Raw genomic sequence first — 26,474 nt, forward strand, 5'->3', positions numbered from 1 at the left:
GGGATAGGTTGTGGCGCATCGACATTTAGGGCCCAGGTAGGTGTATCCTTTGTCAAGACAATGAAGAAACCACGAACCACCTTTGATGACATGTCCCTTCACCATGAGGTGTTGGGATTGGCTTCAACTGTACCTCGGTTAGAGTACAGTTCCCCATGTCAAGTTGACTTGTTGGAATTTTTTCTTACTTGGTTGTGCAGAAATAAATGGGATTCATGGGAGACTTATGGTTGGTGGTCTTTTTTATAGTCCATCATGTCAGTCATTTGTGTATGGGTCTACAGGCGTACATACTTTACCCTCTTGTGGGATTTGAACTTGTGGCCTCTCTTTCAAGAGCACAAATTCTCCACCACTAGGCCAACTCAAGCTATACAACAAGAGTATTTTCTGTGATGAGAGCTTCTTAATTGATGAGCTTATCTAGAAAATTGAAGATGGTATTTGTGAAGTGGTCAATGCAAATAGATTTTCTAGAACCACACTCATTTCACAAATTGGTATAATGAAATGGAGAAGAATTGGGATAAATTAAAATCATTGGCAACAAAACCTCGAAGAGTGGGGAGACTAAACAAACGGTACTTGAGGCAGGAAGGTGTAAACTCAATTTTGATGGCACAACTAAAGGCAATTCAGGTCCAGATGGTGCAAGATGCATCATCAGGAATGACAAGGGTGAATGTCTATGGGCTCTTTCCAAAAAAATTGGTGTTATTACTAATAATGAAGTTGAATTTGAGGCTCTCACGTGGGGTATGTGGCTATGTAGGTAGAAAGGATTAATAAACGTGGATATTGAAGGAGATTCTCATATATGTATTAATGTTATCACTAAGAGATGTGCACATAGTTGGAAATCGAAACCATGGATTAAAAAAATTTAAAACTGTTTGGATAAAATAAGCATTTTTTCCTTATCTCATGTGTTCAGATAAGCTAATAAAGCGGCATATGTTCTTGCCAATAGGGACATACAACAAGATTGCACTAAGTGATTGACGGATCGATATCTTTATAAAGGATTTGACGTATATAGTTGTTCAAGATAAGTTGGAATCTAACAAGTGATTTCCACCTAATTCAAGGATTGGATAGGAGGTGATGTTTGAGCAGATCAAGATATCTTTCCTACTGATTGAATTGGTGGTGTTTGTCAGTCCATACGCAAGACTGTGATGGTTTGCTTTTGACCTGATCAGTTGTACATTTGTTAAGGTATATATATATATATATATATGCTTTCAAAGATGGTGACATCAATGTATTTTCAATAGGAAAGTATAGTCTTTAAAGAGATACTTAAGACTCGGATGGTCTCAATGAGTTCAAGTCTGTAATCAAAACATGCCTATACATTATAGATAGATACCTACCTCGTTTAGGTAAATATCTATCTTGAATGGATAGATGAAAGCTTATCTCACTTAGACAGATGTCTAACCTATATGGTTGGATGGTAGCCTCAAATTGGATGAATGTCTATCATGTATGGATAGATGTGCTTGATTATACAACTGAATTAAAGACAACTTAATAATTTAACAAGGAAAACAATGGGTGAAATTTTGAGATACAACATGAGGGTTGTTACACAATGTGAAGTTGTTTGAGGAACATGTAAATGTTTTTATACATAACTCTAAAAATTTGTTAATGGGCAATGCTTCATGATTGCTCCTCTTTTATGGCCTTGACTACTTTTTCACATGAGATCTCATGAAAAAATTATTATGGTCCTTTATATGTTATAGGTTATGATTTTAATACATTTAAGGGTGTGCTTATTGATTCTACTTGTCAATGTAACCTATCCATAGAAGATTTATTTTGTTCAATCATCATTTTTGGCTACAAGTAGATGCACAATTAAGAGTTTCACTTAAGATGACTAATGTTGTATTGATTAAGACTATAGGATTTATTAGTTTGCCTTTAGCAATGCATTCAAATGAGGTGTCCATTTTATGTCATATCTCTTCTTCATAATATTTCATGTATTACTTGTGCATCCCTAGATTAAAAAATTTCAAACAATATCTCATATGTTTTTTTTTAAGTAGAAAAGCAGCAAGACAAGGGTATCATCCCTTAATACAACAACCCTTAGGCAACAAAAAATAAAACAAAATGGGGGTGAGAGCCCCAAACAAAACAAGGTTGGACAAGCTAAGAGAAAACTTGTCAAACCAACAACAACTCAAGCCAAAATCAAGAAAGGGGGAAACACTTGAGCCTTGACAAGGAGGAGTTTGGGGGAGGGGGGAAGACTTCCCCTTCCACCTGTGACAAACCTCAGTCTAGGCAATACTATCATTAGGACCATCAAAAGAAGGATCAAGCAAGGAGGACCCCACATGGAATCCATCAGCAACACCAGCAGATTGCTATTGTAGAACAATAGTAGGGTGTTGCAGTAGGACAACATCAAGAGTAGATTCAATAGAGGCAGAACTAAGCTACAGAGTAGGAGCACTAGGATCAACATTAAGAGAGGGATCCTTAGGGACGGAAGGGACCACAACAATGGCAACAAGATGATTGACAGTAGCATCGATAGTAGTGAGAGGCACAACTTCATCCCGAGAGGGGATATCATCCTCCCAAGAGGAGCCTACTGAATTTGAGTCAAAAGCATTGACAATCAAGCGAACTGAAGTATCATCCTTACACCAAGTTGCAGCACCTTTGTGACATGGCAGTGACCAATCCAAAGCTAGATGACCCATTGAGAAGCATCTTCGGCAATGAAAGGGGAGGCCCTCATAATCCAATGGTTGTCTCCAAGGCATATCCTCAACCATAAGAACCACATCCCCAAGGAGAGGCACAAAGATGTTAATATCAATTAAGGCACTGGCAAAGGTGGAATGACCCATGGAAGACATGGCATCATCGCCCTTTAAGAAATGGCCAATAGAGTTACCAATGGCCTTATAGCAAGAAAGATCCCAGAAATAAAGGGGGAGATTAGGGAGGTGGACCCAAATTGGATGCACATTAAGTGGTTCAGTAAGGGGGTTAAAAGAAGTTGTCCAGGGCTTAACTAAGAGAGAGTGATCACCCCAAGCTCATAACTTACCCAAAACCAGTCACAATTAGAAGAAGACGTGAAAGAAGCAACAAAAAAGCCTTTATCACAAGGAAAAAGCTCGATTCTATGGGCAACCAAAGCCTTCCAAGAATCACTCACCTAGCGATGGAGGTCCGGTAGCAAAGGCCAAAACCCGACAAATCTGCACACCAATGCATAGCGTTGGTAGAAATCGATATTATCCACAACATCTTGTCCACAAACCACCACAGGAGAGGACTTGGCACAAGGAAAAGGATGAGTCCCCTTGGGAGGAAGAGCAGCAAACCTGGCCTCACGAACAAAGCTATGTTTACCAACAAAAGAACAATGTTTGGGTGGGGCCTTAGCTCCCACAACAGGGTCACCATCGACAATAGCACCAAGCTAAGTAGGAGCACTAATATCCATAGGTAGGGCACCCATGAAAGCACCCAAACTGTCATTTGCAGAACTAGAGGAAACCTCAACAACAACACCCACGGGAGGGGGGAGGGGAGAGTGAGCCACCCTATGCAAAGACCATGGCAATGGTTGGAGATTTCAAACATGCATGGGCGGGAATTTTGTTAGCATCCATCACAAATCACTTTTCTCACAAGATCACCTTATTTTTATTTACAATATCTTATATTTTATATCAATGCATTAAATATATTTACAAAGGTGAAGTGGTTACTATTGCTCAATATTTATACGTGCCTTCCTTATAGTAAATATTTTTACTATGGATACATTGACAACTAATTAAGGAAATAGAAATGAGTGTAATGATTAGGGTAAGCGCGAGAAGTTGTGTCCACTTTTTGGCCAAAAAGTGGAAGTTTTTTCCCTTTTTTTTTTATTTCGTCCCGTTTGACCTAAATATTTGAGGCACTTAAAGAATGAATCTTGAAAAAATTCAGTAATAGAAAATGTAGTGCTTGAAGTCTACTTTCCAAATATGTAATTTATTTTAATACCCAGATCTTAAAAATGAAGTTTGAATAGGCATTACTAAAACCTGTAGTTTAAAAGTCACTTTTCAGGACCATACCATGCTCGTGTACGGCAAGCATAATTTGACCAAAATGAAATTTCTTTTATAAATCCTTTTGGGAAAAGATCTATAACTCACTCAATAAGAATAATTTTTTGTAATTTTTTTCTGCATATTTTTTTTTGTTAATTTTTTATTGGGCATAATCATTGTTTTGAAAAATTATTGTGTACAGCAAGCATAATTTGACCTAAACTTTACATTTTTTATTTTTATTTTTTTAAACTGTATAGAATTGTCTCTAGTTTGATGCCATATAATTTTTTTTTCAAAAAACTTCGAAACAAAAAAGTTATTAAAAAACAAAAAAAACCATGTTATTTCGAGTTTATAGACCTCTTTCATTAGTAATTATTTTAAAAATAAAAAAATTGATCAATTTTTTTTTAAAATTACATATTTAGAATCTAGACAATCTCTACTATAATGGGTTTTTATTGTTTAAAAAAATTCTGAAAATTTGGTGTTCAAATATATTTTTGAAGTCATTATTTTATATGAAGATTGATTTGGCCTTCAAATTGTAGGTCAAACCAGGTCCAAGCCTAAGGGTCGGCTCTCCAAACCATTTCCCAAGCCAAAACCGAAGCTACAACCGAACCAAAGTTGAAATTTTTAGAAACAGGATCTCGTTTACAAAACGGGATCCCGTTTCGTTTTTTAAAATAATTAAAAAAATGTTTAGCAAACGGGGTCCCGTTTCCCTTTTTCTAATTTTTTTTTTTTTAAAAAACAAACTATATATACATGAAATATTAAATTTAAGTTTAAGTCATATTTCTCTTTGTCTTTTTCCTTTCTTATACTTTAAGTTATATTTTATGTATATATTAGCAGGATGTTTGAAAATGGTTTCAGATCTCTAGGAGTTATAATATACAGATTCTAGATTTTAGAAGATCTTATAAATTGTGACGTAATAGGACCTATAATGTCATAATACAATCTATTATGTCATAATAAGTCCCATTGGTACATAATAGGTCATAATGTGTCATAATAGGTCATATTGTGTCATAATAGGTCCTATTGTGACATAATACGACCTATTACATCATAATAAGTCCTCTTATGTCATAAGACCCCTCAAAAGGACCTATTATGACATTATACCTCTTAATAGGAACTATTATGACTTAAGACCCCTTAGTAAGACCTATTATGTCATAATAGGTCCTATAATGTCACAAGACCCCTTAAGAGGACATGTCATGTCATAATAGGTCCTATTATGTCATAAGACCCCTTAAGAGGATGTATTTTTATATTATACCCCTTAGTAGGACCTATTGAAGTGTATTATGTCATAATAGGACTTATGGTGACATAATAGGACCTATGATGACATAATAGGTCATATTATGTCATCATAGGTCATATTATGTCATAAAATCCCTTAAGAGGATCTATTATGACTTTATACCCCTTAGTAGGACTTGTTAAGAGGTATTATGTCATAACAAGACCTATTGTGATATAATAGGACCTATAATGTCACAATACGACCTATTATGTCATAATAGGTCCTTTTGTGACATAATAGGTCTTTTTGTGTCATAATACCCCTTAAGAGGACCTATTATGACATTATACCTCTTACTAGCACCTATTATGACATAAGACCCCTTAGTAGGACCTATTATGACATAATAGGATCGATTATCATATAATAGGACCTATTATGTCATATAGGTCCTATAATGTCATAAGAACCCTTAAGAGAACCTGTTATGCCATAATTGGTCCTATTATGTTATAAGACCCCTTAAGAGGACCTATTATAACATTATGCCCCTCAGTAGGACCTGTTAAAGGGTATTATGTCATAAAAGGACCAATTATGACATAATATGATCTATGATGATGTAATAGGTCCTATTATGTCATCGTAGGTCCTATTATGACATCATAGGTCATATTATGTCATAAAACCCCTTAAGAGGACCTATTATGACTTTATACCCCTTACTAGGACATGTTAAGGGGTATTATGTCATAATAGGACCTATTGCGATATAATAGGACCTATAATGTCATAATACAACCTATTATGTCATAATAGGTCTCATTGTGACATAATAGGTCCTATTATGACATAATACGACTTATTATGTCATAATATGACCTATTATGTCATAATACGACCTATTATATCATAAGACCCCTTAAGAGGACCTATTATGACATAAGACCCTTTAGTAGGACCTATTATGACATATGTAGAGAAATAAGTTGGTTGAAAGAGAGAGATGGTATGTTTAGATAGAGTTGAGGGGTATTATGTCACAACATGACCTATTGTGACATAATAGGACCTATAATGTCATAATATGACCTATTGTGACATAATAGGTCCTATTGTGACATAATATGACCTATTATGTCATACTAGGTCCTATTATGTCATAAGACCCCTTAAGAAGACCTATTATGGCATTATACCTCTTACTAGGACCTATTATGACATAAGACCCCTTAGTAGAACCTATTATGACATAATATGATAGATTATCACATAATAAGACCTATTATGTCATAATAGGTCCTATTATGTCATAAGACTCCTTAAGAGGACCTATTATGACATTATACCTCTTACTAGGACCTATTATGACATAAGACGGACCTTAGTAGGACCTATTATGTCATAATAGGACCTATTATGTCATAATAGGACCTATTATGTCATAATAGGACCTATTATGTCATAATAGGACCTATTATGTCATAATAGGTCCTATAATGTCATAAGACCCCTTAAGAGGACATGTCATGTCATAATAGGTCCTATCATGTCATAAGACCCCTTAAGGGGACCTATTATGACATTATACCCCTTACTAGGACCCGTTAAAGGGTATTATGTCATAATAGGACTAATAATGACATAATAGGATCTATGATGATATAATAGGTCCTATTATGTCATCATAGGTCATATTATGACATCATAGGTCATATTATGTCATAAAACCCCTTAAGAGGACCTATTATGACTTTATACCCCTTACTAGAACTTGTTAATAGGTATTATGTCATAATAGGACCTATTGTGACATAATAGGACCTATTGTGACATAATAGGACCTATAATGTCATAATAGGACCTATTGTGACATAATAGGACCCATTGTGTCATAATAGGACCTATTGTGACATAATACGGCCTATTATGTCATAATACGACTTATTATGTCATAAGACCCCCTTAAGAGGACCTATTATGACATTATACCTCTTACTATGGCATAATAGGTCACATTGTGACATAATAGGTCCTATTGTGACATAATAGGTCCTATTGTGACATAATACGACCTATTATGTCATAATAATGTCTTATTATGTCATAAGACCCCTTAACAGGACCTATTATGACATAAGACCCCTTAGTAGGATCTATCATGGCATAATAAGATCGATTAACATATTAGGACCTATTATGTCATAATAGGTCCTATAATGTCAAAAGACCCCTTAAGAGGACCTAACATTATACCCCTTTGTAGAACCCGTTAAAGGGTATTATGTCATAATAGGACTAATAATGACATAATAAGACCTATGATGATGTAATAGGTCCTATTATGTCATCATAAGTCTTGTTATGACATCATAGGTCATATTATATCATAAAACCCCTTCAGAAGACCTATTATGACTTTATACCCCTTACTAGGACTTGTTAAGGGGTATTATGTCATAATAGGACCTATTCTGACATAATAGGACCTATGTTATGTAGGTAGGGGGTGAGGGGAGGTGTATAGAGATAGCGAAGATAAAGAGTAAAGATTTAAGGACGTGAGAGAGAGGTAGAGACATAGTTTTAGATTTTGGGAGAGAGGGGACAAAGTGAGATAGAAAGGAAAAAAAAGACAAAGAGAAATGTGACTTATATATAAATTTTATATTTCATGTATATCTTGTATTTTTTATTTAAAAAAAAAAAAAAAGGATCCTGTTTTGTTTTTGAAACAAGATCCCATTTTTAGATCTAGGCTCGGGATCTTGAAGCTAAACGAGATCCTGTTTCAAATTTTGGCTCGAGATCCCGTTTCGTTTCTCATGCATTCCGTGAGATTTGCCTTTTTTTTCTAAGTGTAAAACTTCCACACTAAGTGGACACAACTTTGTGCACTTACCCATTATGTACATGCTTTATACAAATTTCATATGGAAAACAATGGTGAAAAGATTAAAAAAGACGCAAAAAATTATAAGCAACAAGAACCTACAAGGATAGAATTTTATCAATTTGTATGCCTTCATATTATAAAGGCACCAGTCTAAAAAAACCATTTGAAAAAACCACAAATAATGCATCCTACAATTCATTAGCATAATGGATTGGATAATGGATGAGCAATAGATTACACATGCCAAGAAAAGATGAAAAGAACAATAGATATAGAGCTACTTTGTCTTTTAAGGATACTTTGATTCCAAAGAAATACACTAGTGCTAAACAAGTCTAGCATTTACAACTAGTTGTGCCTTCAAAGAAAATGAATGATGGTTATGGCAAGAAAAATGAGTATCAATGACTTTCAATTATATTTGTTAAGGGATCTAGTTTTGATAGAAATAAGAGGTGCCTACTACATGATTCAATGATTCAATATGGAGACATAAATATTCATGATTTGAAGGAGGAATTTCTTACAGAAGATTATTCCAAGATCATTGGTCGAGACCTTTTGCTTTGATTTATATGTTTTACTTTTATATTTCCATTGCTTTTATTTTCTTGGTTACAAAGTGGATAGTAAGAAAAAGAAGCAATTAATCATGCATGTTGACATGACAATGAACATATATTGTTGGTTCATGTCACTTCTTTCTCTCTTTTTTGCATTACGTTTTTGTGTTTTTTCTATAGGTCTGGGTTGATGTAAAGTTATTGAGTGAGTAGCAAAACTCTCATATGCAACTCTACATCAATCTCTTTTGGTTACAATAGCTTCTTCATAGCTCTTCATTTCTCTACTTTGTTGTGATGGCTCCTTTAAATCCCTACACTTCTTTCTTTTGGATTCATACACCACCTTGTCAATTATTTTTTAATTATGTGAGGATCTTCAAAGGGTCCAAACTCTTGTAAAAAAAGAAACCACCTAAAAGCAAGCGGGAAACTAGGGTTTCATTCCTTTACAAAGTTGTCATAAGGCAAGGAAAAATAGGCCCAAGGAGCCTATATACAACAAATAAATAGTACAACCAAAAGAGAGGAATGACTACAACCAAGCTATTAGAAACTGCAACAAGTGAATTGAAGAGTTGTGACCTTCAAGGGCCCAATTAAAGACAATACCAAGCCTTGAATGATTAGGCCTCTCACCCAACACTTGATCATGAGTTTTGCATAATGATTTAGGAAGACCTTTCTTCTTCCTCACAATAGTATAGGACACATTAGAAATCCACATTCTTAGAACAAGGAGAATCAAAGCTGGATTCCCCATGAAAAGCTCATTAAGATGAAAGCAAGTAGTCAATGAATAATAAGGTGGAAGGTATTCATCCACCACATGAGTCTGGAGTTGGTTCGAAGCTAAGGGTAGGTTGGGTTGCAACGATGAGGCAAGAGGTTCCACAAAAAGGCTTGATGGACGTGTCAGAGCCATGTCGGAAGTAATAGACACATTGTCATCCTAGGAGGAGTCATCTGACAAAGAATCAAGAGCATGGATAGTTAAGTGAAGTTCATTAGCATCCTTCCATCACCTTTTTAATTATTGTTAACACTACAAGTAATTGTTTATGAGGCAGATTCCCCATGAAAAGCTCGTTAACACAAAAGCAAGTAACCAAAGAACAATGAGGTGGAAGTAGTCATCCACCACATGAGTCTAGAGCTAGTTTGAAGCTGAGGGCAGGTCGGGCTATGAGGATGAGGCAAGAGGTTCTACAAAAAGGCATGATGGACATGTCAGAGCCATGTCAGAAGTAATAGACACGTCGTCATCCCAGGAGGAGTCATCTGATGAAGAATCGAGAGCATGGATAATTAAGTGATCTTCATTGGCATCCTTCCATTACCTTTTTAATTGTTGTTAACATTACAAGTAGTTGTGTATGCCTACATAAGCTTTTCTTCATATGCTATTCATGGAACTTTATGCTTGTGAATCAAAGGATTGAATTATCATTACAAGAAGCATGCAAATCATCATCCATAGCCATATATTTTACACATGTGCTTATCATTTACTTTATATTCTTCGCTTGATTACTTTGGCATGCTTGATTCATAGTAGTTCACATGCAAGTTGAAGTGGAGACAAAATGTAAAAATGAAAAGTACTAAGATTTAAGACTTAATTTTACCCTTTGTCTCTAATGCAAATCTAGTGTTTAAGTACGATATTTATGTGCAAGAGTTGGTATCTAGTTTGTACCTAGTTTATTCTCTAATAGAGTGAACTTAATCATCAAATATTTTATTCTCAATCCTAGTTTAAAACCACAAGTGCAAGACTAGACTTGGTTCAAAACTACACATGCATGATTAACCCCACTTTTAACAAATCCAAAATTAAATGATGGGTTCAAGTTGACTTACCTTTGACTAGTCATTGCCTACTAACTCCAACATAAATTATTTTAATTTGTGTGTTAGGACAACAACCTAATTCACTCTTAGATCATTGGCAATCAATTGGAGCATTATATCATTTGATAATTTGAGCTACATCAAAACCCAAAATCATAATCCAAAATTAAATGATGGGTTCAAGTTGACTTGCCTTTGACTAGTCATTGCCTACTAACTCCAACATAAATTATTTTAAGTTGTGTGTTAGGACAACACCCTAATTCATTTTTAGATCATTGGCAATCAATTGGAGCATTATATCATTTGATTAATTTGAGTATCTAAAATCATTACATCAAAACCCAAAATCATAAGGATGAATATAAATGTATGTAATGCAATTTTGCTCATGTCTTCCAACTTGTTTGAATCATTGAATCAATCCAAGTACTTGACTAAAGGCAAAAGGTGGGAATCTAGTTAGCTTACTCTCCTAAAATAACAAGTTCTATCAAATCTTTTAAGCACCACCATCTTTACTTTAACACACGAAGGAAAGATTCTAATGTTCAAGGGCACATGCGTCAAAATTGGAAGTGCAAGTTTGGGACCTAAATAGAGCGCAAGTAATTTATCAATCAATCGAATTTTGTCTCAAATCTATTAGTAGAGGTTAAAATTGGATCTTCATGCATTTGTTATAAAGAATTACTCGCTATATTTGAAGCTAAGCACCCTGATTATCTTTGTTGATTTTGCATAGTATGAATTTGTATTGTTTTAAAACTCAACTAATTTAGTTAGGATAATCTAATTGTTGTTGATTTAATGAATTTATTTACCCTACCCTAAAAAGAATATAATATTTTTATTCATTTTTCAATGTATAATATCTAGTTTTTTTTTATTTGATCAAATTAATCAATCAACAAACCCCAATTACTATAATGGGCTTCCTATAAATTGACATCTATTTTGGAGGTATCCAATTATTACATTACATGGTGTTCCGCTTACTAAGGTAATTGGATATATTCCTCGTGATTTTTAAATAAGGCATTTAAAATATTCAAGTTCTCTTTTCCAAGTCTATGTCATCCCATGATTATTTTTTTTGAGGCATTCAAACTATCTCACCCATTCCTAAAGTTTTTTGATGAGGCATTAAAAACTATTCAAGTTCTCTTTTCCAAGTGGACCTCATCTTCATACTCTTCACCCAAGCCCAAGGCCAATTTTGATTAATGAATCAAAGATCAAGAATCCTTCCAGGAAATCCTAGAGGTTGTGGGCTTCGTAAATGCAACACAATTGCTATTAAATTTATCCATAAAATAGAGTAGTTATGCCACACATTGCTCATTTCCAATAGACAATACAATACAAATCCTCAATACATTATCCACCCACCTCAAGTGGGTCCTATAGCATAAACATTGTTAACAAGAGTATAAGCACACACAACTGAAACACAAGATACACCAAGAGAGACCCTTAAAAGGGAAGAAAGGTTCAAGAGTGAGTATAAGCTCCTTGTAATATTAATTCCAATTCAATATGAATGATTGTGATGGCCACCAAGGCAAATGTAAGCTCCAACAATAGCATAAACATTGTTAACTGTACTTCAAAATATGAAACAAGAGTATAAGCACACACAACTGAAACACAAGATACACCAAGAGAGACCCTTAAAAGGGAAGAAAGGTTCAAGAGTGAGTATAAGCTCCTTGTAATATTAATTCCAATTCAATATGAATGATTGTGATGGCCACCAAGGCAAATGTAAGCTCCAACAATATCGCAAGCTCCTAACCAACTCCAATATGCCTTCTACCAAAAAAAATACTACTCTAATACTTACAATAATAGAAAAAGGATGGCTTGAAGGCTAAAGATGAAAGAGAACCTCTCTAACAACCTCTATAACATGCATATGCATTCCCTGTAACCTTTTAACACCAAAATTAGAAGATCTATCATTCAAAAAGAAACTTGGAACATCAAAACTTTCTGTCAACTATGGCATTTTACTACTTATACAAATGCATGATTTAGCAATTACTAAGGTTAAATTTGAAAAAGTTGCCTACACAAACCAATAGCTTCATTCAAAGTGATTATCTACTTCATTCAAACACTTGCACTTCAACTTCAAGTCATTTGTACAATGATCTAGAACTTCGCAAGCATGACATTGTCAAGTAATCACCAGAAACTGAGTATTGGAACAGGTACATTGTCAAAGTGCCTAAAATGGAGATTCCTTGCAACTATGCAAATTCCTTATCAAGACAATAAAACCTTAAGAGAGAAAAATCACACAAAGCAAATCCCACAGATGGACAAACAGTCAAAGGTCCAAGATTCTATTGATATAAAGTACCGTAACGTAACCACGAGACTGGCTTGCACCAATGAAACTAGCAAAGCATTTTCACTCGTCTTAAACAGAATGCTGCGAGGAAGAATATCAGAAATAATCTACATAATTGTACTTCCAATCTATATTTATTTGAAGGCCATGCCTAACTTCAGTAATCACATTGGCTAAAATAAAATAATGGTCCTTATATGTTAAGCTGACTTAATTTGTAGAAGATTTCAGATAATCAAGAACTCTGAAGACTCATATAATTTGACACACAGCATTGATTTTACAAGTTGATATATTCACTTCAGCAAATAAATTCTTTGAAAACTCCCTCATGTCTGTCAAATGCAATTCCGTAGCAATAGAATATGCCGTACACTAAAAAGGTTTTTTCTCTCAAAATTTGACTAAACTTTACTACAGACGGTTATTTTCTCAATGAAATAGTCTTTTAAGGAGGTCCAATCTTTATTCAAATACTAATTTTCAGGACACACGTTCCCTATGAGATCAAGCTACACTGGAGAAACAAGAAACAGAACTTCATGCGATATCACTAGGGTTGAGCTGTGATATCACAAGACGGGAATTAGCAAACAGAGAACACCAATGATAGCCAAATAACCGCTGCCAAATGGATTATAAAAAAGAGAACTGTTCATGCTGCCTAGAATCTATAATCAGTCGGATTATCTATTTGTATGGTAGTTCTAATCCACAAAACTATAAGCTGTTCTCACGCAACAATATAAGTCCTTCAAGCAATGGATCATTACACCAGTCAAGCTGTCATTGAACTTTAAACGCAAAATAACTCTGCCAATCATCAACATTTGGCATTAAAAAAGTTAGTCCTGATGATATTCTTGAAGTTTATGATTAGAATCTTTAACAGTGCCAATATCCCCAAAACAATCAAAACTTTGAGAGTGCTTCAAATAACAAATTTTGTCTTTGGCACAGTAGAATCTGGTCTCCTTTCCTCGATGGTACCTGAAAAAACAATGCAACACCAATAATCATTAAAATGAGTTGACTAAGAGAATCATAGACGTATGCACTTCAAAATCATTTGATCCGTATACACAGTAATTAAGTGCAGAATAGTGAGTTTCTGGTTATAAACCTCACTTTAAACCTTGGCAGTGGACTTTACAGTTTATAAGATATGAGAAATGCAGATCAATAGTTATGCTTTCTTTCTGCATTTTATATGGCAGAACTGAGACACATATATGAACCCCAGTGAACATCATTTTAAATGATTGTATTGTTTTCTCTTGTTGCTTCCTTGCTAATTCTGTTTCAATCCATAATGGCTAATGCCAGATATACATCATAATTTCTTTTCTGCTCGAGCAAATAGTAGAAGTATAACCAAAACACCAACTGTAATTAGCACATCCAATCGTAATCCTATTCTTGGATGGGTGAAAAAAAGGGCAATATATAATTAATAATTCTAAAACTTTGGCATTTAAGTTCTTTAAACTTTCCAACTTTTATTGCTTGCTCCCTCCATCAGTTGAAACAGACAGGATTTCAAAGGGAAAAATTGCTGTAAATATTGGAAATGGAAATGTGTGTTCCATGGAATTTTCAAACTAATGATCAAATGGCAGGTGCATGTATCAATCAGTTTCAACAAGTAGCCACGGAGTTGCATGCTGAATGAATTCCAGTGTTGGAAAAATGGGTGTTGTCTGAGTTTTCGTCTATGAATTCAGAAGCATGTGGATTGGTTGATTTGTACTTGCCCAATGGTGCCATAAGGATGCTAGCAAGAAACAGTTTTATATAAAAAGTATTTACTAGTAACAGTTTTAGCAGCGAGGATTTGTGTACTAAGCATATTTATTAGTAAATTAACCTGTGTACTTGAATCTTAATTACCAACATTACAATTGAAGTTGTTTCTTCATTTTCCAGCCAAGTGAGAATTAGTTCAATATTTTGGGTGCTAAGCAATGGTGACATTCCAATTAAGATCATATAAATTACTAAGAAGTGCAGTGGAAAAACACAATAAAAGCATTTGCTACTGAGTTGATCTCTGTGGGATTGTGTTTATTAACTATGGGATGTGATTATTGGGTGCCACCGTAGTTATTGAATTTGGAATCCAGTACTTACTGGCAAAAACACCGACTAAATACAGCTTTTAAAAGCATTCAGCTTATCAAATCAACACATAGCTTATTAAATTTCTATTAAACGTGATAAACACTTATGCCAGACAGACAATTGAGCTGAAATTAAATTGTAAGCATTCAGTCCAGCACCCTCTCAAGTTGCCCTTATTTTCACAGCATCTTCTGGAGGGCTTTGTTTCCCTTCCCTAGAGATGTCCTATCATATTAAAGGCCCTTGATCTAGAGCTAACCCTATGCCAGCCTCATGATCAATAAGATCCATCCTCGTCGCACCCCCAATTTGTAGATGAAGGGGTTGTCTTGACGAATCCCTTAAGATTACAAGATGAATTATACTCATCTAGATTACTTATGATCGTCCCCAAAGACATAAAGACATTTTTTTAGCTTCTAATGAACAAATCCCTTTAACTCAAAACGAGTATAATCATGATCAATAAGATCCATCCTCGTCGCACCCCCAATTTGTAGATGAAAGGGTTGTCTTGACGAATCCCTTAAGATTACGAGATGAATTATACTCATATAGATTACTTATGATCATCCCCAAAGGTATATTAGCTTCTAATGAACAAATCCCTTTAACTCAAAACGAGTGTAATCCTACACATCTTTTCCCTCATGTTTCTTAACATAATTTTCCACCCATTCACCAAGTTTACAAGGTAGAGAAAACAGAAAATGTCTTTTAAGACATGCTTGATAATAGTCTTTAGACTTATAAGCATAATTCTCATACACCAAACAATACTCATTGAATTTTGCAAGATTACACAGCTTCATTTGTAGAGTATGCATTTAGCTTCTCATGCTTCATCATTACAACCTAATGCAAAATTGAGTGCATATATCCAAATGTAGCTGGTCCAATCCTACTTCAGCAATCTCTTCTCTTCTGTGGTTGTCAATGTCAATGGAGCAATCTACATTCCTTGGACCTCTCTCAATAATGATTTCCCACAATCACGAAGCTTGCCAAAAAACAATCTAACAACATAGTATACAAGTCTTTGGTTAGTCCAACACTTCTGAGCAGCTTCAAATTCTTCTTAGAGCCTGTTGGTTAACAGAGCCATACCATACCATGATAGTATCATATGGATCTATGAGTTTATAAATACTCAAGAGAAAGACGTTACTAGTTATGGTTCTAATTTGGCATAGACACACTATTCCTTCAATAGGATCTTCTATGTTAACATCTAGAGATTCTCCTGCTTCAATTTTAGAAACAAGTTCTACTAGAGTATCTTGATCCTAGTTTTCTTCGATAATTATCTCTATATTTTTTTCTTATGAAGAAATTCTACATCTATCGTATCTTATATGTCTCAGAACTTGGATCTACTGAGAGAAATGGTGGTGCAGATTGGTCCACAAGAGTTCAACAATCACAATTACAAAGAGACTAAGAGTCATTCATATGGTTTTAGTCATGAGAGTTCAAGTTCCCAATGTGGGCAAGATGAGAGCTACGCAGACCAGAATGAGAACAATAAAATTAACCAACAAACTATTGACGGCTAGCAAACCAAAAATACCTGAAGATCATACCATCAATCTCAATTTGAATGGCTAGCCCAGCGAAGGAACAAATGAAGACAAATAACTCTGAAACTGAAAAGTGAACTACAGGACTAAGCTGATTTGCAAACTGTACAGCTTAATTGGAAAGTACAGTCTATAATAGCTGATGAAAGGTACAGCGATTCATTTTAGATTAAAAACTTAGATTATCAATGCCCAACTCACAACACAGATATCAATACTTTAATAATGATTTCCAACACAAGTATGGCCTGCTCTGGATATGGTACAGCCTCTGAATGCTGCGAATAAACCTGTGAATTTGTGCACTTGACTGTAAACGATATGTATCAATGAAACATCATTTGTTGCAACCAAAAAGAGCCTCCAAATGGTATGACACCTTTTTCATACATTTTATTCAACTTGTATGGCCAATATAAGGTTGTGTGGCCAGCAATATTTTGAAAAAAACAGCATCAATTCACTCCTCTAACAAGTACAGCCTGAAAACATGAATTTATATTAACCAAATGCAGCGCCTAATCTTAGTCCTTGTAGGTAAGTATTAAGGCCTTTCTCAACATGTACAGCTTGGTTCATATTGCAACGGCACGGCCAAAAGCTGAAAGGGCATGGCTTGCATATGACATTAATCTCTTCAAAATATAATCAACAGCCCAACAACAAACTTATATCACCTTTAGATGCAACAAACTCAAAAAAATCACACCAAAGTTTGGAACCCATCAAACTAAAATAAAAAACTAGATACCAAAAATCTTTACCTGCTAGAGCACAACAACGATTTCTCTGTGTAAGTACACTGAAAAGCTAAGTAGGTTTTCATCCTTGGGTGAAGAAAGAATTCACATTCATTCTTGGAAAATGAAATAGATAGAATGAGCAAGAAGATCATTTATCGAAAATAATCCTCCCTTTTACAACTCTTTCAAGGGAAATATATAATATTATTTTCTTTTACATTATTTCCTAGAAGTTATAAAATAACAAAGTGTCCCTTTTATCACTCGCTTTTTAAGATCTTGGGTCAAGCGACACTCTATAATTTACTTATAACAACATTTTTAAATAATTCAATATAACTTGTCTTTTAAAATCATAACATAAAGTTTTTTATTACATAAGTAGGGTTTTGAAAGGGCCTAGAACCTTGTACAAAAAGAAGGATAGAGCATGAAGCACAACAAAACAACAAGGAACAACCAATAGAAACTACAAGTAGACAACAAGAGACAAAACCTTACAGAAACCCATCCAAAAGTCAAGGTTGTTTAAATAATTGTTCCGAAGATTTTTGGTTAACATTAGTACCAAAATCCTTCTCCCCTAAGCTCTTTTTCTAGTAACAAGAAGAATCCATAGAAACATCAGTAGATCCCTCATATAAACACACAACTTTAGGATTATCAATAGGATACTTCCCCCCTATTATCCACCATCTGCTCCCCCATGCAAGAAGAGGAAGAAGATTGCTCAATAATAGAAGCCATTTGTTCCTTTTTCCTCCAAACAAAATGGTATTCCTTATTGCTCAAACAAGTAGTAGTAGCATGACCCACATTACCTCAAATACTGCAAATAATAGGAGAGCTTTCAAATTCAATTTGCTGCACCCAACTACCATATTTGTAGGATAAGGTAATCTGAGTGGGAAGTACCTTGTTCTTCTCCACAAACAAGCAAAATCTAGCAAACAGCTTCATGAATTTGGTGATAGTCAGTTGCACATAATTGCCCAAACGAGTTGGCAATAATCATGAAAATCTTTTCATTCCAAAATTCCAAAGGCAGCCCCAACAAGTGAACCCATACAGGAAACTTGAAGTCATTCATAGGGTTGAAATGAGAAGACCACTTTTTAAGACAATGCCCACCATTTCTAGAAACCAAGGACCCTCTCAAGGAATCCTAGAGCAGTCCTCCATATCAGAAAAGGAAAAAAGAAAACGATTGTAGAACATAGCAATTACCTCAACCTGGCCTCTTAGTTTCCAAACCCGAAGAACCCATCTTTTGGTAGTATCGACATTGGGATGATTGCCACAATATATTCCAACTAATGAGCTCCTAAGCCAATCTGACAACTCAACGAGAGGAGAATTAGAAATATCAATTTCGATCTCCTTCTCACAGAGATCCTCTGAAACCCTAGGCGTTGATGCAGGGACAGCCATAGGAGATGAGTAATCAACCAAAGGAAACTTAGCCATCATCTCACAATCGACAGAAGAAACAACAACTCCAAGAGCACCAAAACACAGCCAACACATCACAGTCCAAACCTTCATCATACTGCGACACGCAAGCTACCTACCCAGAAAGTTCCTCAAAAACCTAAGAGAAAGCAGGAACCGCAAGAGTGGAAGCAGCCTCCACTCCATTACCTTCAAAACCAAACTTAGACTGACCTAAATTTTTACCAACAATAGGAGAAGGGGAAAGAGCAACACCCTTCTCAATAAAAGGGATATTCTCAGCAAACAGTGGGAGAAGAAAGCCCTTAAGCCAAAACATGGATCTCTTCCACATTCTTCCCAACAACCTCACACCCCCTCGCCTTAATATGAGTCTCAAAAAGAATATCAAGGAGTTCATCCTACTCTTCAGCAAAATCACTCATCCACTCATTATCATCAAAAACAGTTGTATCAAAAACACCATCCTCAGTAAAATCCGAGCCAAATCTGTCAACATAGGAACAATAAGAGAAATAAGATTTAAATCTACAAGAATATCAAACATGAATGCTTGTGTGTTTAAATGGTTCAAATAGAAATTAGATGTTAATTAATTTCAGAATTGTCAATAATGAAACCTTAATACATCTCTTGTGAAAAAGGTAACTTGTAGAAAGACAGAATCTAGTAAACTAGTTTCATGAATGGACTATTAAGCTAGGTTCTGAGTGTTGTTGGACTCAATGAAGAACTAATGATCAAAATCAACAAATTAGACTTGGAAGTAAAACCTAGTATTGGAGAAATATAGGAGAGAACCTAAACTCTAATTTGGAAATTAAAGACTTGAAAAGATAAGAAAAAATAACATGAAATAGATTAGTGAATTTATAATGTAATTGGATTGTAGAGTGTTATGTATGTTATTTAACACGAATCAACCAAATCGGGCTTGTGACATTGTGAATTGTGCAATCTCTCCTTGTATTCGATTTTCATCACTTGATGATTTTTGTCATTTTGAATAATTGAACTTGATTTATTGTTGTATGAATATTCTATCACTGGGTGTTCACTGAGTTTGTTGAAAAATCTATGATTAGTGAATTTATGCTTTGTATTTCAAGATTTGTAATTAAGTCACTTTTGAAATGTTTCTTTCTTATTACCAATGTATTTGAGATCAAATTAAAATTCTACGTTGACCAAAGCCCCGTACTAAAAGCTTAACAAACTAATTAGGATCAAAAACAACTAAAACCTTTGTACCAAGACAGGACAGCATTTTACAGTTCAAAACCACATTATTTAGGTCAAGACTGCACAGGATGGGACCATGCTATGTAGTTTGAGACCAAATTGTTTCAAAATTCAAGATTTAAAGTCTTGAGTGAACTTCTTCTGATTTTTATTGTTATATATATCATAAAACAATGAGTACTTCCAAAAAAGTATATGGGTATATGTGTATGAAGTTGAGATTCTTATCTGTCTACCATGACGGAAGTTGGAAATTAATACTAGTTTGTGAGTAATTGATAAATTTGTTATTTTGGTATGTGTGTGTGAATCTAGAGTGCAATGATCAACCCTTAGGCAACAACCACACTTTAGAGTCATTTAAGAATGTAAGTGGATCTAAAAGTTCATTGTCCCGAGATAATTAACCATTATGACTATATACACATTACATTACATGAGGACTTATTGGGTTAAGGTATAGAGGGCATAAACATGTTTTATACACACATATATCATACACCTACCACTATTTCCTAGGATCTCTCCAAATATGATGAAAACCTAAATAGATGGCAGTGTGGCAGTATCCTTGTGACACACGAGGAGTGTCCTATTGTAATGTCCCCTAATTAGTTATACTTTAAATTGGCCTAAATTTGCCCAAATCTAAAATACGTAATTAAGTTTATGGGAGTACCTTTGTATACTGTTTTCCTGCAACAAAAAATTAGAAAACATATATGAAGTAATACTTATAAACTGAAACATATGCTAATGAATTAGATTGAGTGATACAATCCTTTAATGTATTAATTACCATTAGTATTATATTTGTTAGATAAAATCAGATTGTAGGTTAGTTGTCATTCTTTATTATCCAATTCTTAGTGCACTAGGGTAGGCTAGCTGGATAGGGTGTCCAATAGACCCTCCACCCTAGGCCCAAGAGCAGATGCTACATCCCTCTTGGCTCCATGTGGCAGGTGTTAAGCATCCATCATGGACTGGCGTACCCAATGAGGTGTCCTATCGCCGTTCTCCCTCATCACAACCACCTCCTCTCTTAAGCCCAAGAGCAGATGCTTCATTCCTCTTGGCTCCATGTGGCAGGAATTAGGCATCCACTATGGAGTGGCGTACCTAAGAGAGTGTCCCATATTAAGTAGTAATATGCAGTTGATATGATTGATCAATTAAAAATATCGCATATAGATTATAATTTCCATTATAGAGTTATATCAGTTTACTGTTAGTATCATCATATTTATCACAACTTTTATATTGTCAGTGTTAGCTTAGATTACTGTTATATGTCAGATTTTGTACTAGTCTTTAGATTCCACTTATTATCAGCTTTATATAATAAATTAGATACATTCCATTATATTATATTACCACATTTAATGTTGACAGCATTATAGAATTTATCTTCATGACACTCGTATTCCTCATTATGACATTATATTTGATTATGTTCATTAATTGATTTCAGTATTAAATTATATTTAATGATCATTTATCAGATGATCGGTTGCATTATTGAACCATATTTATTGTGAATGATCATTCACCAGATGATCGTTTGCATTATCAGATTGTAGTTATTGTGTTGTTGTGTTCATATATTTCCAGGTAAAACTAAGGCAATGTAGAGCCCGTACCTTTGCTGAGTGTCCTGTGCGTGAGTCTGATGGAGCAGCTTCTTTCTTTGATCCCTTCTCCTTTTCTTTCTTTCCTTCCGTGCTAAGTGTGATGGTTACTGGTGAAAGTCTGACCTTTCTTTTTCGTATTCTCCTCTTCTGACTTTCCCTCCCAAAAATGTTATTCCTTTTTCCCCTATTCCTTTATATCTTTCAATGCAAGGGAGAGGTCACCCCTCTTCATCATGTATGCCTTTTGGCAAGAGACACACCCTTTCACCATTAGCACCCTTTGAAAGAGTGCAACTCTTCATCATTTCTGTCCTTTGAAAGGGACACAACCTTTCACAATCAGATTTGCTCTTATTTAAATCAGATCTGCCCTTTCATTTTCAAATTCTCCCCCCCCTTCGAATGAGTTCTCTTCTCCCTTTTATACCTCATATTTGGGAGGGTCACAACTTATCATTTCATGCCTTTTGACCATTCATTAATTTAATTAAACTTTAATTATATTTAGTATATTCTTTTATATTTTAATTTTAATTTTATTTTTATTCTTTTGTATTTTAATTTTATTATTATTATCTATTATTAAATTCTATTATCAGAGTTGGGACATCACACCTATGTTTTGTTATGTGTGGTCAACCACAAATGGAGAATCCTATGTTTTGTAGTGATATACAATGATAGTTGGTGCACATAGAGGAAAATCCAAACTGACACTACCTAGTTGTACATGTATCGGATTATAATTCTAGGGCGTTGATTGGGATTAAAACAAGATTCTAGTGTAACAATCCTGATCATTCTAAGGTATGGGTCATTTAATGTGCTCATTAGGAAAAGTAAAAACAAAAAATGATTACCAAGACATTAGATATTAACAAAGGAGCGAAGGTCTCATTAAATAAGAATTACAAAGATTTGCCAGTTAATGGGCCTGCTCAGGTTCATCCAAGACGTGGGAAGGAAAATATGGTGGAGTGGTCTAGACCGCCAGAAGGCTGGTACAAAATTAATTTTGATGGTGCGTCGAAGGGCAACCCAGGTCCGTCGGGAGCAGGATGGGTGGCTCAAGATCGGGAGGGCAATATACTGGCCGTTGGTGCATCTAAACTTCTAGATGGTATGAACAATGAAGCTGAAGCCCAAACAGCCATTCAAGCATTAAAAATGGGCAAACAATTGGGGTTGTCAAAAATCCAGCTTGAAGGAGACTCTTTAATTATAATTAATGCTATTAAAAATGGCAAAATGAATACATGGCATTTAAATAAATATGTTCACTGCCAAGCAAATTGTTTCTACCTTTGATGATTTCCAAATCTTGCATGTAGCACGATCAAGGAATGAGGTGGCACATATTCTTTCCAAATGGTCAACCTGATTTAATGATGAGGTAAGGGAGTGTGTTATTGAGGATTTTCGAGATCTTGCTCTCAATCAGGGAGATTGATCGTAAACCGCCATTTGAAGATGCAATCAATGCAAGGCAAGGTTGAGTGGTGATGTGACAAGGATTTATAGGGAGAGAGCGCAACCTGGAGTTGAATGCATGTGAGGCCATTGTAAGAGACAGGTAGCAAAAGGGAGTACAAAATGGAAGCGACTTTCACTCTCTATACGCCAAAGCAGCAGTTGGCATTTTTAGGAAAGATCTCTGAAAAAAGACTCACGTCAATCTTTAAATTTGAGGAAAATCCCTTTGTGCAAGCCTTGGAAACACTTCTGGGGGAGGTCTTTATGCAAACGGAGCATAGTTACAGAACAAATGTGGATATTGTCGCCATGGTTGTGGAATGGGGACTAGAGGTAGGTCGAAAGGAGGAAATTGAATGGGTCATTAAGGCTTGTGTGGGTGACAATTGGTTTTATGGCATTCAATTTGTGCTTGCAAGGGCTATTCTGGGTATTGGTTTTGATATCAGAGATGAGGAGAAGAAAACGGAGAAAGACGAAGTTCACTTGTTGATGCCCTTCATTAGAAGGGCAATTGGGGCGAACAGAGATGTGAGGCAAGCTGAGGCAGCTGTCAAGTGGAATTTGTTGAAGAATTTTCTGCGTGAGAAAGAATTGGAGAAGGCCAACAAGAAAAAGACTGGGAAGAGAATGTCTGGTGCGAAAGGGCCAGAGGTTGCTGAGAAGTTGTTGTCAGCGAGTTGTGGTTTCTTTCTGGAGTACCATTGGGTGAACGATCCGTTTGGGGGAAACCAAGAATGAAGATTCAAACTAGCTTTTTGCAGATTGATGTTTTTTTGTCTATTTTTGTAAATTTGTTTTGAACAGTATAAACTGTATAGGCGATTAGGGTTCTTGAGTTTGAAGGTAGTATAAATATACTGTTAATCTGTAAATTGATGGAGGGTGAAAATATGTATGGATGGACGGGGGTATAAGTTTTTTCTGGTAAGAATGGGGTTATAGGCAGACAAATTGGTTTTTGAAATTAATACCAGTCGATTATATTGGTGTCATGTGCCAGCATTAATACTCCATTATTATCTTAACTTTGTAATCAGCAGTAATCATGCTAATTGAATATTGACAATTTGAATATATATATATATATATATATCATTTGCCTATTCAAAATTAACATTAAATGTTTATTCTCTGAATGTATAATTAACTGTGTATCAGTATATACAAAAATTTATGAACAATTAACTGTGTAACTAATATTCATATAATAAACAAATATTGTGATGTCCCCATCTAAACAATCAAAACATGATAATGCCACTCTAAAATAGAATTTAATAATAAATAATAATACAATTAAAATATAAATATATATATATATAACCAAATAAATGAATAGGATGAACTAAATAAAATCTTAATAATAATAATAATAAACAAGATTTAATATATAATTTATATTTATTAAATATTAATACTAATTTCATATTTATCAAATAATAATATAAATTTTACAATATTATATTATTGACAAAATAACAAAGTAATTAGAAAACAAATATAATAATAAATAAAATTCAGAAAAACAACTATTCAATAAAAACAATATAAAATAGAATAGCAATCATCCTAATCAATAAATAAAGTTGGGACAATAATCAGAATAGAATTCACAATCTCACATTTAAGCAGATATGTCTCCTTAATAAAATGAATTGTTAGGCACTTCAGTCCTATTGAATTAAGTTATTATTTGTTAATCAGACCTTTTACCAATAGGGGAGACTACAATTGGATATTGCAACTTTTTTGTAAAATCTTTATTTTATATTAATAAAATATCAACTACGACTGACCCAAAAAAAAAGAGTTACAAAGATTTATCCATAAAGGATAAGATCGAAAACTAAGACAGCAAAGGATAAGAATGACAAACTAAAAGAATAAAGAATATTCCTGAAATCTATCCTAATAGCTAAATTGATCAATATAAACATATTACAATATTACTTTAATACGCTCTAATTGCAACAAGTTTATCCTAAATTCTACAAATTTGTTAGGACTCAAGGACTTGGTAAGAACGTTTGCAGTTTGATCCTCAGTTGGACAATACTACAACATCACCAATCCATCTTCTACAAGTTGATGTATGAAATGACAATGAAGCTCCACATGTTTGGTATGCTCATGGAAGATAAAAATCTTGGCGAGCATTAATACTCCTTGATTGTCACAAAACCAGAGTGAAGACCCTACTTTTTTGTAAAATCTTTATTTTATATTAAAAGCAGATCTGGAAATGAATTTTTTGTCATCAACAAAACCTGCCCATTTTGAAGTTGTGAACACAACCAACCTAGGATCTTTGCTTCTGATATACAGAAAGTCAAAGTCAAGTGTCCCTTTCACATTGTTGTAGATGTGATTGTTGTGGATGAGATGGTGTTGTTAAGTGGTTGTCATTGATGTCAACATATTGGTTGGCATTGATGTCTGTGTTGTTCCTGATCTTGGTGATCCAGAATGTGTTCCCAGAACCTTTGGTGCTCTGGAAGATGTGTTGGTGGTCCGAATGTTTCAGGTTGTTGGATATGGTGTTGATTGTTGGTATTAATGTGTATCTTGGTCCTATTCTTATTCTTGTTGCTTTGGGCAATGGTGTTTGGGTCCGGATTAAGTTCGGAATTCGAGGATGTACAACGGCTTGTGGTGTAGCATGTGTATCATGACTTTTAGGTCCAAAATTTGTAATGAGTGTAGCATGTTGATTGATGTGGTGTGGTGTGGTCTACTACTCATTCCTTTCCACCACTAGAATGTTTAGTATTGACCTGTTTTAGATCCCTATCTTGGCCGACCTGGAGGACCATGCTTCCCAGAAGACAGTATATATATAAGGATGATATGATTGAGTTAAAAAAAAATGTGACATTGTTTTGAAGATATGCAAGATTGGAAAGGAAAGATCTAACTATTGGTGATATGTGAGAGTGTGTTGGTATTGAGGGACCAGAAGCAGTCCAGTTTGTGCAGATTGTGTTTCAGTGGTGGATTCTTTCTTTCTTTCTCTCTTTCTTCGGTAGTGAGCCTTTTTTTTGGGCAGTGAGCATTCTGGCACTGAGCCAACCTTTCTAAAAATCACCTTAACCGGTGTTTTTATTGAGAACTAACATTCTTCTTGGTTTTTCCCTTTCTTGGGTTTTCCACGTCATACCTGGTGTTCATTGTGTGATCGGTTGTATGTTTTTGTTTTCAT

At 34.8% G+C, this 26,474-nt stretch overlaps 1 protein-coding gene across 1 annotated transcript in view; it reads right to left on the reverse strand.

Moving 5' to 3' along the window:
- Nucleotides 1-13,637: 13,637 nt before the first annotated feature.
- Nucleotides 13,638-26,474, reverse strand: part of LOC131048518 (uncharacterized) — a 33,594-nt gene continuing 20,757 nt past the window's right edge. Inside the window, exon 2 of the mRNA XM_057982486.2 lies at nt 13,638-14,017. Coding sequence (XP_057838469.1) covers nt 13,959-14,017 — 59 coding nt within the window. The 3' untranslated portion in view covers nt 13,638-13,958. The remainder of the gene's footprint in view (nt 14,018-26,474) is intronic.

The sequence above is a fragment of the Cryptomeria japonica genome, chromosome 2 (genome assembly GCF_030272615.1).
Source record: "Cryptomeria japonica chromosome 2, Sugi_1.0, whole genome shotgun sequence".
Classification (NCBI taxonomy): Eukaryota; Viridiplantae; Streptophyta; class Pinopsida; order Cupressales; family Cupressaceae; genus Cryptomeria; species Cryptomeria japonica.